The sequence below is a fragment of the Anarhichas minor genome, unplaced genomic scaffold (genome assembly GCF_050575085.1).
Source record: "Anarhichas minor isolate MPS153535 unplaced genomic scaffold, ASM5057508v1 ptg000053l, whole genome shotgun sequence".
Taxonomy (NCBI): Eukaryota; Metazoa; Chordata; class Actinopteri; order Perciformes; family Anarhichadidae; genus Anarhichas; species Anarhichas minor.
In genome coordinates this window covers 752501-768639 of record NW_027466499.1, presented here as the reverse complement: position 1 = coordinate 768639, position 16139 = coordinate 752501, and the positions used below count along the sequence as shown (strand labels likewise).

At 39.0% G+C, this 16139-nt stretch overlaps 1 protein-coding gene across 1 annotated transcript in view; it reads right to left on the bottom strand.

Moving 5' to 3' along the window:
- Nucleotides 1-2388: 2388 nt before the first annotated feature.
- The window catches only part of cdc42se1 (CDC42 small effector 1), a 17316-nt gene continuing 3565 nt past the window's right edge, over nucleotides 2389-16139 (bottom strand). Inside the window, exons 2-5 of the mRNA XM_076075603.1 lie at nucleotides 10190-10531; nucleotides 6870-6974; nucleotides 5360-5431; nucleotides 2389-4764 (exon numbers count right to left, since the gene is read on the bottom strand). Coding sequence (XP_075931718.1) covers nucleotides 5363-5431; nucleotides 6870-6974; nucleotides 10190-10339 — 324 coding nt within the window. The 5' untranslated portion in view covers nucleotides 10340-10531 and the 3' untranslated portion in view covers nucleotides 2389-4764; nucleotides 5360-5362. The remainder of the gene's footprint in view (nucleotides 4765-5359; nucleotides 5432-6869; nucleotides 6975-10189; nucleotides 10532-16139) is intronic.

Below are 16139 nucleotides of genomic sequence, written 5' to 3'. Positions count from 1 at the left end.
TATGTGTGTGTGAGGAAACACTGGGCCTTTATAAAGAACAGGAAAACATCTGTGTGTGTGTGTGTGTGTGTGTGTGTGTGTGTGTGTGTGTGTGTGTGTGTGTGTGTTGAACCCAGCGGCTGGTCAGGAAATGGAGCCTGATAGGAAGGAAGTGAGGTAGCTGCTGAGGAAACTCAATAAACAGGAACACAGACCTGTGTGTGTGTGTGTGTGTGTGTGTGTGTGTCGTCAGTCTCGGACCATATTCATTTTTTCACGAGAAACAAAAGAAAACTGTTAGCTTAGCTTAGCTGCTAGCCTGTCTAACTTACATGTTACCTGTTACTAGCTAACTGGCTAACCCAACTTTAATTAAAACACGTAGCTTCGATGCTAACTATTGCTAAAACTACAACCTGAGCAATAAACAATATCCAACATGCTAATCAGACTGATTGCTAGCTGTTTCCCTTTGCTTCCAGTCTTTGTGCTAAGCTAAGCTAATCATGTTCTGTCTCCAGCGCCTTACTGAACACAGACATGAGAGTAATAACAAATATATCATCTTCTTTGTGATTTAATTAGTATTTTTCAATGTAGGTTAGACTAAGTACAACAACAAAGAACTCTCATTTCCCTCCAGTATTTGTAACTAACAGAGTCCCAGTGTTCCCAGTGCTCCTCCATGACTCAGCTGGTTTATGATGAAACAGCTCAGTTCCCAGTTAGTCACCCTGTTAGCACGTTAGCTGTGACGTTAGCATGTTGCCATGTGAACAGACCAACTGTTCCAGTGACGCTAGTGACTCATTTACTGTATGACCTCTGTTTATACAGTTGTTCATAGCTTATAACACACACACACACACACACACACACACACACACGCACACACGCACACACACATTTAGCCTGTGGGCTTCCCACACTCTCATTTCATAACAAGCCACCAGCGACCACATCTTTGATTCTTCTACTCGTGTTGTTCCCTCCTCCTCAGCGCAGGAGTCTTGGTTTCTATGGCGACACACACACACACACACACACACACACACAGTATTACAGCACTGTGGTCTCTGCACAGCTGCTTGTAATAAAACATGATGTTGAGGTGAAGGAGGGGAAGCAGTCTGAAGTAGTGAACAAGGTCATAAGATAAGAAGTTGACGTAGTCGCCATGATGTCACTCGTTGGTTTGTGGACTGATGTCATGAAGCCTTGAGCTACCTGTCACTATCTTGTTTTTAGTCGTCGCTATTTAGTTTTTCAGCCGACGCTATCTTGGTTTTTAGCCGTCGCCATCTTGGTTTTTAGCTGTTGCCATCTTGGTTTTTAGTCGTCGCCATCTTGATTTTTAGCCATTGACATCATGGTTTTTAGCCGTCGCCATCTTGGTTTTTAGCCGTTGCCATCTTGGTTTTTAGCTGTTACCATCTTGGTTTTTAGCCGTTGCCATTTTTGTTTTTGGCAGACGCCATCTTGGTTTTTAGACGTCGCCATCTTGGATTTTAGCTGTTGCCATCTTGGTTTTTAGCCGTCGCCATCTTGGTTTTTAGCTGTTGACATCTTGGTTTTTAGCTGTTAACATCTTGGTTTTTAGCTGTTGACATCTTGGTTTTTAGCTGTTGACATCTTGGTTTTTAGTCGTCGCCATCTTGGTTTTTAGCTGTTGTCATCTTGGTTTTCGGCCGAAACAACAAAATATTTGATGGTTATAATCCCGATCATCACTGTGAACCTTCAATACACTTCAACACATGAAGTCACTTTAAAATAAAGCGCTCATCAACACACACAACAGAGGAAACAGCAGATTTATGGAGACACGTGTTACATAACCAGGAATAAAGTCATCCTGTGTTTCTGTTTCAGGCGACATCACAAAACCAAACACAAGACAAATGTACAAAAAGTCTTTCATGTCGAGTAAAGACTGTTGGTCTGTAATCTAAAAGAAAAGAGTCTTCAACAAATTCATATTGACTTCAAAGAGACACTCATGTTGGATTTAAAATAATATTAATTTAATGTTAAAAATTAAAATAATCAGTTGGACTGCGCTTTAAAAAATTCAGAACTTTAATCTCAGAATTGACTTTTCTTATATTATATGAAGCAACTGAAGTCCAGAAATATTAAATATACAAGTTATTATCTAGTTCACAAAACTTAGTATCTTGTTGGAGCAAGATATTTTGTGTAAATAATAATCCTGTTCACACAACAAAGTAAAGACAATTGGATCTTGTGGACAGAAGTGTCATCTTCTGGACTGGAGATAGAATCAGAATGTTTCTCAAATCCGACCTGGTGCCAGATCGTCATTGAATCAATCACGCGAACATGCATTTAAGCCTCGATGTCTCCTTAATAAAACACTCATTAAAATAAGTGACATTTTACAACCTGTTGTGTGTAAAAACTTTATATTTACAGAGAGAAGTTGTCATTGGCCTCCGGTCGATGTTAGCGGAACTGCAGCTGATTGGTTCACATCACATTAACGTTTATTTAAAGCACATAAACAGCCGCTGTGAGACAATAAACAGCTACAAATAAAAGCCTTTTTTTAATGAACTGAGGCTCATGATCTTTACAGACTCATATTATTCTAACTATGTGACATGAATTCAGAAAGAGACGTCACAATAATACAAACAGTTTAATAAATCAACATCTTTGATAAAAAATAAAACAAAACAGCAAAGAAAGCTTGAATCAGGACAAAATATATTCAGGTCTGTGTCGCCTTGAAGGGGAAGTTGTCTCCAGTGTTGGTGGACTGTAAGCGGGGGAGGGGAATCCCATGGGGGGGGGGGGGGGGGGGCGAAGAGTAAGAGGAAGAGAGGAACTATGGCCGTGATAAACAAAAGGAACCGGACTGTGGAGTCCTGAGAACCGGTGAGAGTTCAGAGGAGAACCGAGACTCTCTCATCCGTGTTGTCGCCGGCTGTAACTGCAGCAGAAACACCACAGAAGAAGAAGAATAAGAACAGCTGGTGTCTCATGTGATTCCTGTCTGTGGCCCCTTGTTTACAGTCTTATCAGCTGATCGGAGTCACATGACGTGGAATCAGCTGTTGTGGTCGACACATGAGGGTCGCTGAGTAACAAGAGAGTTTACATAACTCCCACGCTGTGAGGAGTCCAGTGAACGCACCAAGACTTTGATTGATCACTTTTATTATTGTTCTATCATAAATCTAAATAAATCAGTCGATGCTGAAATACTTTTATGGATCTGTTGAGGTCTTTAGTTTGTCAAAAAGTATTATATTTATATTTTTAATGGTATTTTATGATGTCAACACTAGTTCTGGTCATTTTTGGGGCTTTAATGACAAATTCAGGAGTTTAAATTCTATGATCAACATGTTGAAGTTTGACTTTAATATTACATAATATTAATTATTATTAATTTAATTAATATTATAAATATAACTATTTGGAGATGAACTATCTTTTTAAAATCAGACCAAAACAACTAAATAAATGAAATAGGATTGTAGGACTCACACTGCTTGAAATATTCAGACCTTAATAAAGTGACATAAAAGTATTAGGATGGTTAAATACAGAGAACACTGTGAGGAGTTTGGTGGGATGTTTGGATTTTAAAAAAGTGCTGGAATTAAACTTTCTGGGGGATTTGAACCGTCACCTATTTAATAAAAGTCCTCTTTGTTTGGCTGCTGATATTTAAAGAACCACGACCTTTTTCTAATATTAAAATCTACGTTAGCAGACAGAAGGAACAATCACACAGCAAAGCACCCAAAAAACAGCAGAAAATAAAGAATAACGTTCAAAAACTCAAAATATAAAGCAGGTAAACATTTGATCGTCTCACCAGCGGCAGAAAATGTTTTAAAGCAGAAATGTTTTGAACAAAAGTCCTGAAAATGTCCCAAAGTTATCAGTTCATCCACTTCTGTCTTCTTGGGGCCCAGAAAACGTCGGCCAGAGACCCGTTTAGGGCCGCGAGCCACAGTTTGAGTCGTCAAAAGTAAAAGTAAAAAAAAAAAAGAAGGGGGATTTTCTGATGGAAGTTTTGAACTGCGTGTCCAGATTTAAACTGGTGGGATTAAGAACATATGACATCACACAAACACACACACACACACACGTACACACACACACGTACACACACACACACACACACACGTGTACACACACACACACACACACACGCACACACACAGTAGAGGGACTTTCCTCTCCTAAAGTCTTTAATCATTCAGCACCAGCAGTGAAGCCTGTGCAGAGTGAGGCATCCTGGGAGTTGAGGTCCAATGATGTCATCACTGAGGCCATGTGACCAATGACCAGAGGCGGGGGGGAATACATAGCACAGCTGAGCAGAGTGAAGCATCCTGGGAACGTTGTTGTGGAGCAGAGAACGCTTCCCTATGAATGCTGGGAAATGTAGTTTCTTTTTATAAAATAAAAAGTTGTTTGACAATTTAAAGCAACACTTTTTTCTTCTTAAGTACAGACATTCTGTCATTCATCGCATATCCTGAATGAAACGGCATTCTGGGAAATGGAGTCCAGTGATGTCATCGCTCGGTTTGATTGAATACTGAAGGCTTTTTTTATTAGTTTTTTTATAATGATGGCTACTGATGTTCAGTTTGGGCTCGTAGAAAATGACATGATGGGAAGTGATGATCCTCAGAGGACCAGGACAACGCTCTGGTCGGGGGCACTTCAGCAGGGCCTCCGGTCGGGGGGGTCAGGTGTCGTTCAGAGGTCAGCAAAGGGTCATCATGAAGGAAAAGAAAACTACAAAAAAAGAAATAAATTAGAAGTTAATTATAAACGTGAAATATTTAAATCTGTCTTTGGAGCTTTTTGAAATGTTTTTGTATGAAAGTAAAAAGCTGACGCTCTTCAAAGGAAATGAAGATGTCGCTAAAGTTCAAGCACTGAAAGCAACTGAAGTGGCAGCTGAAACAGAAACGCTGACAGAAGTGAAGTGTTGGTCGAAGTGAACGTGTCGAAGAGCCGGTTTAAGTTCGAGCACTGAAAGGAGCCGTCAAAAAAGGAAAAGATATTTCATGTTTGGCTGAGGGAAGTTGAAGTGGAGTAAACATTCAATCATTTTACGAGATTCTACAGAAAACCTGAGAACGTTCAGCGTGTTCACGTGAACATGAAGTCGAAGCGCTGAAGGAAAGTGAAGTGTCAGTCTGAGTGAATAAAGGGATATCTCAGTAATTTACGTTAATTTGTGATTCATTTAAAAGTGTTTATCAGTTTTTTACACTGAAAAGAGTTAAAGTGTTAGTTCATGTGTGGCAGCATAACAAATAAAAGAATATGTGTGTGTGTGTGTATGTGTGTGTGTGTGTGTGTGTGTGTGTGTGTGTGTGTTTACCGGCTACAAGAGGTTGTTCCTGCCGTTCATATTCTGGCCTTTAGACCTCATCTGTTCCTGTACCGACCCCGACTGTACACACACACACACACACACACACAACATGATCAATATAATTGATTACATGTCAATAAAAACATCACTTATAGTGAATTAATTTCCAGACAGGTAGAAAGACAGGTAAACAAACAGACAGACAGACAGGTAAACAAACAGACAGACAGACAGACAGACAGACAGGTAAACAAACAGACAGACAGGTAAACAAACAGACAGACAGGTAAACAGACAGACAGACAGACAGGTAAACAGACAGACAGACAGGTAAACAAACAGACAGACAGGTAAACAGACAGACAGACAGACAGGTAAACAGACAGACAGACAGGTAAACAGACAGACAGACAGGTAAACAAACAGACAGACAGGTAAACAGACAGACAGACAGACAGGTAAACAGACAGACAGACAGGTAAACAGACAGACAGACAGGTAAACAGACAGACAGACAGACAGGTAAACAGACAGACAGACAGGTAAACAAACAGACAGACAGACAGGTAAACAGACAGACAGACAGGTAAACAAACAGACAGACAGGTAAACAGACAGACAGACAGACAGGTAAACAGACAGACAGACAGGTAAACAAACAGACAGACAGACAGGTAAACAGACAGACAGACAGGTAAACAAACAGACAGACAGACAGGTAAACAAACAGACAGACAGAGAGGTAAACAAACAGACAGACAGTCAGGTAAACAAACAGACAGACAGGTAAACAAACAGACAGACAGGTAAACAGACAGACAGACAGGTAAACAGACAGACAGACAGTCAGGTAAACAGACAGACAGACAGGTAAACAAACAGACAGACAGACAGGAAAACAAACAGACAGACAGACAGGTAAACAAACAGACAGACAGTCAGGTAAACAAACAGACAGACAGGTAAACAAACAGACAGACAGGTAAACAGCCAGACAGACAGGTAAACAAACAGACAGACAGGTAAACAAACAGACAGACAGACAGGTAAACAAACAGACAGACAGGTAAACAAACAGACAGACAGACAGACAGGTAAACAGACAGACAGACAGGTAAACAAACAGACAGACAGACAGGTAAACAAACAGACAGACAGTCAGGTAAACAAACAGACAGACAGGTAAACAAACAGACAGACAGGTAAACAGACAGACAGACAGGTAAACAGACAGACAGACAGTCAGGTAAACAGACAGACAGACAGACAGGTAAACAAACAGACAGACAGACAGGAAAACAAACAGACAGACAGACAGGTAAACAAACAGACAGACAGTCAGGTAAACAAACAGACAGACAGGTAAACAAACAGACAGACAGGTAAACAGCCAGACAGACAGGTAAACAAACAGACAGACAGACAGGTAAACAAACAGACAGACAGACAGACAGACAGGTAAACAGACAGACAGACAGACAGGTAAACAGACAGACAGACAGGTGTGGCGTCTCACCGGCTGCAGCCCTTCTGCCATCTCTCCTGATCCGATGTGTGTGAGGTGGATGAAGTTCGTCGGCTCTCCGATCGTTGTGCGATCAATCCTCCTCCTCTTCTTCTTCTACACCCACACACACACACACACACACACACATAATTCAATTAATAATATTTACTTACTGATATTCATTAAAAATATTCGTTGACACGAGACAAACTATTTTATTTAGTTGTTTAATAATTTTATGATTTTAAATATTTTCTTGTTTAATTTCAACGTTGCTTTACTTCATTTTATCTTTTTGTTTTATTATTATTTTTTGTTATTTAATTATTTATAAATATTTTATTTTGAACAATCGCAGATAAACAATAGAACTAAATGATGTCACAATTTATTTGTTTAAAATTTCACAAATAATCAGAAATCAGCTTTCTAATTAAAAACTACAAACTATTATCCAATAAGTTCTGTGGTGCGTTCAGGGACACCGTGAGCTCTGGCAAACGGCCCTTGAATGCCTCATTAAAACCTCGTTCTGTGCAGTTAATCCTGCTGATCCAGAATCATATTTAAGAAGATTAAATTCCTCCAGATTATTCAGAGCATTTATGTAACCACGACGATGATGATGATGATGGTGAAGATGATGATGGTGAAGATGATGATGAAGATGATAGTGAAGATGATGATGATGTTGATACTTTTTATAAAATCTCTTTACTGAAATCAGCTGGTTTCTCTGAACCTTTGACCTCCATCACAGTGATGAAGGAAGTATTCAGATCCTTTACTGCAGTAAAAGTACTAATACCTCACTGTTAAAGTACTCTGTTACAGTAAAAGTACTAATACCTCACTGTTAAAGTACTCTGTTGCAGTAAAAGTACTAATACCTCACTGTTAAAGTACTCTGTTACAGTAAAAGAGCCATTTTGTTATTGTTTTGTTTCTGTACAACCTCCCACCACTAGGGGGCGTAGTGCCGGTGTGAATCAGGGCAAAGGTATTATAATCAGTGGGGTCACTGGATACAGGTGGTCGCACATTTAATGAATGTAAATGTTATGATTTATTTGGTATATGTAGAGAAACTGGATAAGGACAGAGAAAGTGGTGGAACTCTGTTTATGTGAGAAATAAAATGCCTATAACTGGACTTCGTTATTTATGGCGTCAGAACAAACATTTCAGCAACCATGGTCACAGTCACTACAGTACTAATACCTCACTGTTAAAGTACTCTGTTACAGTAAAAGTACTAATACCACACTGTAAAAATCTGTGTGTGTGTGTGTGTGTGTGTGTGTGTGTGTGTGTGTGTGTGTGTGTGTGTGTGTGTAGCTTCACAATGGAACAAACAGAGCTCTATAAATACAGACGAGGAAGAGGAGGAGGAGGAAGGACTTCCTCTCCAGAATAACTGCCATTATTCACTACATGACTCTTTACAGTGCTGGAGGAAGTACTTACTGCAGTAAAAGTACTAATACTCGGTTACAAGCTTAAGTACTTACTACTTTGTTAAATACTTTGTTTAATGATTTGTTTAATAGTTTAACAGGTCATGTTATGTATTTCTATGAAAACCCTGAAGAGACTTGACTTCTGTGGCTTGTGTTTCTTTAGAACACTGCAGCTCTATTTAAGAATTCAAAGCATGAACTGATCACCACTGCGTTATCTATTAGCATTGATTAGCATTGATTAGCTGCTCCAATATTCATTTATTACGCCACAAAACAGATTTAGAGGGTCAGAGTTCAAAGTGCCCCGTTAAGAGGAAGTACTTTGCCCTGATAGAATACAAACTGCACCTTCTTAGTTAGTTGTGGTCTGGATCAGGTTCAGGTTCCACTCAGACCACTAACTAGTCCTCTTCACCTCTTCAAACTGTCTTTTAAAGTAAATAACTGAAAAAATAAAAATCAATAAAAACAACGAACACGGTATCCTGAGGATCATTCTCTCAAACAACTTGATGTGGTCCTCACACGTCTCCATCCTGGAGAAGAAAGACCATCAAGGAAAGTGAAGAAGCTCTCCTTTTACAGAGGAGCAGCAGAAACATCACAAACCGACATGAGATGTTCAGGGTCCAGGAGAATAGAGCTCTACAGCGGGGGATTAAACCCATCAGTGATATCGGTGACAACAGCTGCCTGCAGAGAGTTTAATGGATATTAAAGTCTGGAAAGAGATACAGAAGAATCAGCTGATGAACAGCAGACTTCAGATCAGCTTCTTTCCTCTGTGAGACTCCTCAACTCCTCCATTTAGAATGTCGTTTTTTATATTTATCTTATGTAGTAAAAGTTACTTTGACGTTCACCTGTTTTATTGATTGATCGTGAGCTCACTGATCTCTGATCAGTTCTTACTAATCTGTCATCAGCTCTCACTCTTTTGATTAAAACCACAGTTTAAAGTCTTCCAGCTGTGGTGTAACATCTGTGTAACATCTGTGTTACACAGCAGCAGCAGCTCAGGATTAAAGGAAGGTTCCCACATTTCTGGACTCTGTGACGTCCAACAAGAGGATTTATTTAAATTCTGGAATCGACACAGTTTACAAACTAACCAGGAGCTCGTTGACGAACACGTTACAGAAACAACAAACCCAACAAACAAACCACTCAGGGCGTCGGCCTCCGGTCAGAGGTCACAGTGAAACAGGAAGAGGAAGTTCTGCCACCTGTTTCCTCTTGAGTAACCTCCAGCTGTTGAGAGATTCACTGAACCTGATGAGGTCTGAAGGTTTCCATCACCGTTCAGACGGACATTATATTAAACTACAAATACCTGAAAACTAAACTAGGATCAAACATTTTCTATAGAAATGAAGGAAGGTTGTCTTTGCAGCTCACAAACATATAGTTCAAAAGCATGAATGAATGTGAGCTACAACAATATTTTAGCTTCCATTTGTTGACATGAAAAGTATGCAGAATGATTTCTTATCGGCTCTTGTGTGCAGGGAACTCATGGATGAACAGATAAATATCACTGGATTACTGTAATACTAGAGAAAACCTAAAAACATGAAGATTCTCAATGGAGTTCTGCAGAGTCTTTTTACTGTGATTTTCAAGTGGAGTTATAGACATTTATTCACAATGGACATCAGATTAATCGGGAAGTGTATGTTGCACTGAATCTAAAAATATATGAATCATGTCTGTGTGTTCAGATTCAACTAAGTTATGACGAAGAAGGAGCATGATTTTCTCTCCACACGGTTCGGAGAGGAACCGAACCGTGTGAGGACCGCTGACCTCGACATGGTTTATGAGGACATTCAGGTTAAGATAAGGTAAATTGTGTGTGCGTCTCACCGGCGGTGGTTTGGCCACCACGCAGCAGCCCATCTTGTGCCAGAAGTCACTCATGCTGACGCTCTGTCGGTCCAGCGGCCGGCCACCGCTCTCTGCTGCCGCCCTGCAGGCCGGGGGAGGAACTGCAGCCTGAGGATAATCCTGGGGCATTCAGATAAAACACGTAGAAAATAATCCCTCCTCAGAACGAAAACTGTCTGGTGAACAACGCAAAAATAGAGAAAAATGGCAGAATCCCAAAATCCGTTAAAAGTCCACTGTAGAAAAATAATAATGAAAAATAAAGTAAAAACAAAAGTTTGTGTTTTGATGTCCAAACTGTGACGACGGCTTCAGTTTGATCTGTGGAGACAAAAAATAACCAAGTTAAAGACACATTTTTTATTAATCTACCTGATTTGAAATTATTTATTAAACTTAATTATGTGGAATGTTTTTGTGATTTGATTTTACATTTTTTCTTGTCTTTTCTGTGATCTTTAACATTCCACTTATCACCACATGGAGGTTAATAAATTACTTCTGTCTGTCTGTCTGTTTGTCTGTCTCTCTGTATGTCTGTCTCTCTGTCTGCCCCTCTGTCTCTCTGTCTGTCTGTCCTTCCAGTAGAAACAGAATCATTAGTGTCTCTCAGGATGAAGGAAGTTCACAGATGATTGATCGTGTTGGGAAATCTTCTGCTGGTTGATGTAAATTCAACTTTAGCAATCAGGCTGATTGTTGTTTGTTTTTTCTCACTAAAGAACATTTAAATCTGTCAAAGATTCACGATCTGAGACACAAACTGTGTCCAACAACTATAACTTGAAGTGTAAAAAGACATTTGTGATCACAGTAAAAATAACAAACAGAAGGTGTCTGGATTTAATCAGATAATCTAAAACTGTGACAGGTGGCAGGTTATACTAAAGGGGGTGAACTGGACTGATGTGGTCTCTACTGGTTCTAGTCTGCAGCTGAATGATCTGAGACCCAACGACAACAAACGTTTTTCTGAGACATAAGACCTTTAATTCTCGATATATTCCTAAAGTGGTAGTCGGCTGATTGTCTTGTTAATTGTATTCATGTGGATGTTAACATTTCTGTCCTGGTTTATAGTCTTTAAAGATGGAGGCTGACTTTTAATCTTAGTCTGTTTCATCTTTATCTCACCCTTTGTTTAACACACCGACCCAGAGTCCTAAATATATATAATATATAAACATGTGTGTCGTCTGCATAAAGTGAGACTTTTTGTTTGTTATTTATAATCTAAGATATTGAACAGAAGAGGTCCGAGGGCGGAGCCTTGGGGAACTCCACATGCCACGTTTTTACACCACAAAGTAGTCCCTGTACGTCAAATCGGATTCAAACCAGTTCAGCTCTGTGCCAGAAAGTCCCGCCCAGTTTACCAGTCTGTCCACTAACATGTTGTTGGGACCGAAACTCTTCCCTTTACTGTTTTTAAGTGGACATCATATTATTTCAAAGTTATGTGAAGTAAACTGAGATTGTTTAAATTAACAGTTTTAATCTGTAATTCCAGTTCAGATTAGAAGCAGAGGGCTTTATTTTGGAAGGTTTATGTGAGTGTTCCTGTAATTCCTCTTAAATGAATCATAGATTTAAAGGAATTGATTACATTCTGAGATAAAAATGTAGAACGTTTGGGCAAACAGTCAGAACACAGTCTCACTAAAGAGTTCTGCAGGAATGAGTCCTAAAACCAGGAATGAGTCAGCATTATTTCACTTCCTGTCCAGTCATTGTGTTTCTGAAATCATTAGATGTCTGAAATCAGGTCTAGTGTTTAACACCAGCGTTTAGTTCTCTGATTATAAAACAGGTCAGTGAACGCCCCTCTGGTGAATCTTAAAAAGAGTGTAAAGAAGACGACTAAACATCCTCACTAGAACTCTAGTCCTCCTTTAGCTTAGAGGAGGAGACGTGAAGTCATGTGACCTCCTCGTCCCGACTCCTTGTCCTGTCTCTTTGTCCTGTCTCCTTGTCCTGACTCCTTGTCTCCAGAATCTAATGTAAGAATCTGATTGGTTGTTTGTGGAGGAACCAGTGATGATGACTTCCTGTTGGACTACAGAAACGCTCCATCGCTGGAGCTCTTTTTTGAATTAAGGGAGAGCATAAATTACCAAAGAGAGAGAGAGAGAGAGAACAAACCAAACCTGTAATCATGACTCATCATATCCTCTCATTCTGTTAAATACCTTCATCGTGTATTTATATAGTTTATTGTACTGTTGCTGGCTGCTTATTAATAATATTAAACCACTCATTGGTAAATAAATAAATAATTAAATAACAGAAAAATAAATATAAAATCTCCAAAACAATGTCCACAGACTCACACTTGGTCCTCATAACGATAGAAGAACAAGAACACTTTCTGTGAGAAGCACAGTGAACACATTAAGTCTGACTAAACACTGGGTGTGGTCCAAACACACACACACACACACATTCACTGAGGCTTGTAAAGTTTAAATTAAAGAGTTGTTTTGTTCTTGTATTCAGATGAAACAAACTGATCCTGAGACGTCAAAGTGAACTCACACGCACACACACACACACACATTCACACACACACACTCAGGTGAGGTGTGACTCATGATTATTAATGACTCATTTATTCTTTATGAATTCTTTATTGTTGATCAGGCAGAGAGGAGCTCCTTCTCTGAGACATGAAGGGTTAAACTTTCTTCAACACGTTTCAGATGATAAAAGAAGAATGTGAGCAGAAACAAGTCACTTCATGTTTCAGAGAAAACGTCTCAATGGATCTGTTCATTTCTAGAGGTGGAAACTAACTCAGTACTTCTACTCCAAGTACTGTGTTTTTTCTACTTTGTACTACTACATCTCACTCTGCAGATTCAGTAGTTGTACTACAGTACAGTACATAAGTATGTGTACTTTTACCACCGACTCGTTCACCGTTAAACTTCCTCAAACATCAATTTTTTCCTCTGAGCTCCACAAACTCAAACTGACAGCAGGGCAGACCGTACCATCTGTAGAGGGGGGGGGGGGGGGGTAGTGTGTGTGTGTGTCTTCTCCACAGTTTTCCCGTTGTTTCTCCTCACACTGACATCATGGGACAAATATTCACACACACACACACACACACACACACTCTCTCTCTCCTGGTCATGAGGTTTAAATAGACGCAGGAAGTCTAAACTGCTGCTGTCCTGTTAGACATGTTCGACACACACTCACACACACATTCACACACACAGACACACACAAAGCTGTGGACATGAGGAAACATGGATTCATTAAAGGGTTCTTCCTCTGGAGAGCAGGAATGACACATTTGTGTTTTTAAAGCTTCTGTTTCTGAGCTTCAGAAACCTTTTATTGAACTGTCCAGTTGCATTGTGGGAAATGTAGTGTTACTGGAGCTGCGACCTGAGAAACAAACAAAGACTCACATGACGATGACGGAAGACAAACCTTTATTTAAACAATCTTTGTCTCTTCAGGAACATCAGGAGTTTTCTGTATTTATCAAACTGATAGAAATTGAATATATAACAGTAAACAGGTTGGTCTCATCCAGCAGGTATATATATATATATATATATATATATATAACATTTCATACCTGGGCCTTCAGTGCTGGTCTCCAGTTGAACCTCCTCCTAATAACCTCATTATGACGCCACAGCTATGGTTATTATTTGTTTCGTGTAAAAATGAAGCTCAACACCTACAAACACACTAACTTCAGAGTGCAGGTACATGAATACACGCATGACGGGATGCTGCGTAATTAATGGACAATGCATAAAGTCAAAATCAATCCACCAACAGTGCAGCGCTAAAACACGTATTCCACCGCACACTAAAGAGCACGAGCCATTCAAATATTATTAATATCAGAGGGAACAATATCAACCGTATCATGAAAACGACACCATAGACAAACTAACAGAGCAGTAACACGATCACTCCCTCCAGGAAATACACGACTCCGTAGTTCTTGTTACTGACGGATTCATTCGTCTGTCAACACCGAGAGGGAAAATGAGTCCACTTGAAAACACATGAACCTTCAAAGATGATCACTTTAACACTTAAACTTAACTTTAACACTTTGTGCGAGTATATAGACAGCTGCCGCTTCACGTGTCTTCTTGTTGCTGTACACCGGCTAAATGTGTCCCCAGTGCAACATAGGACGTAACAATAGTTCCTATCACATATAAAACCGTCTTCATAAAAACAAGTTGTACAAATAATAATATATAAACAAGCATATTAAAGCTACTGCAGATGTAAAAATAACAGCAGTGGAGCCTCCAGTTGTATTTCTTGAACACGTTTTAATGCGTTTGAGGCTGAAGATGTCCGCTCCACAGAGGCAGCAGATATTGGGATTGTCACCGCCCAACATGTCAGGCTAGCCCACTGACCAATCACGTACTTGTAGGCCAGCTAGCAGTCTCTGACAGTCAAAGAATACGCCCAACATGTCAAACTAAAGATCTGATTGGTTGAACACTATGACAATCAACAATATCGTCCCCATTCACTTAAACTGCACATGGATTCACTTGTGAGTCTGCAGGCCTCTGCCTCTGTTCTTACCTAGAGACACAGAGGTGAGATCTGATTGGATAAAAGCTCTACTTAAAACAAGCTGCACTGGAAGCAGAGCAACTGAGGAAGACAGTAGCTGTGCAATGAGAACATAAGATAATAGGGAAAATATTATTATAAATTATAATACATGTAGTGTATTTAAGAACAATTATTAAATTATAAAATAGCTATAACTTTGTGATTCTGTTTAGGCCCACCACTGATATATATATATATGTATACATATAAGAAATAATGCACCGTAATTCGTAGATATTCCACGACATTGTTTACATATGTTATCGTTACGTTATAAATCAATGTTGATTTATTTATCACATAACTTCAGTGACATCTCTTCTGTAGATATTTAAACTCAAACCATCTTTATTCAAACCTAACTAAGTATTTTTGTTATTGTAACATTTTGTATATATAGTCATAATAAATGATAATATATAATACATTAGTTAGTAATTGCATTTTTTATTATTTGCATTTGATTTTATATTACTATTAATAATAACAATATATATTATTATTATCATCAGTGGGACAAACTTCTACCAGCTCCAGTTTGACTTTCTTTATGTTTCCATTTGTTTCTATTTATTTTTATGTTACAAGATGAATGAAATGAAACATTACTGTATGTACATTTACTGTACTTATATACATATACCTGTACAAGTATACATACAGAAAGTATGTGCAGTATGTGATCAGCAATTTAAGTTTTACTGCTATTCTGACTTTGATTTAAAACTTCACAAACTTCCTCGTTTGTAAACTCAGACGCTCACTTCCTGCTCCAGACGCTCACTTCCTGTTCAGCACAAAGAGGTTTGTGATAAGAAGCAGCATGACATGTGGTACTAGTACTTCTACTGCAGCAGGGCATCAGAGTACTAACACAAGGAGCTTATTCATTCAGACTTTTAACGGTTTCTCTTCTGTTCAAACACAACATGGAAAATCAGAATCACACAAACTCTAAAGTGGCTCCAGACTTCTGAGCTGCTTCTACTTCCTGTTCACTGGTTTACTTTTTAAACTAAAGAAGAAGAAAAGACGTTTCACTGAAAGGACAAATGTTAAACATATAATATAATAAAGTGTCCTGTAACAATATGAAAACAGTATTTTCATTTAATGTGTTAAAAAGTTTTAGCTGTTTTTTAAAGTTGTTCTTCAATTAAATCTCAGTCTGAGCTAAAGGAACAGTGTGTTCAGTAGACAGCCGGTTAGCTTAGCTTAGCATAAACACTGGAAACGAAGGGAAACAGCTAGCGTGACTCTGCTCTAAAGCTCACTGACGAACATGTTTGTTTAATGGAAATGTTAAGAAATTACAGTT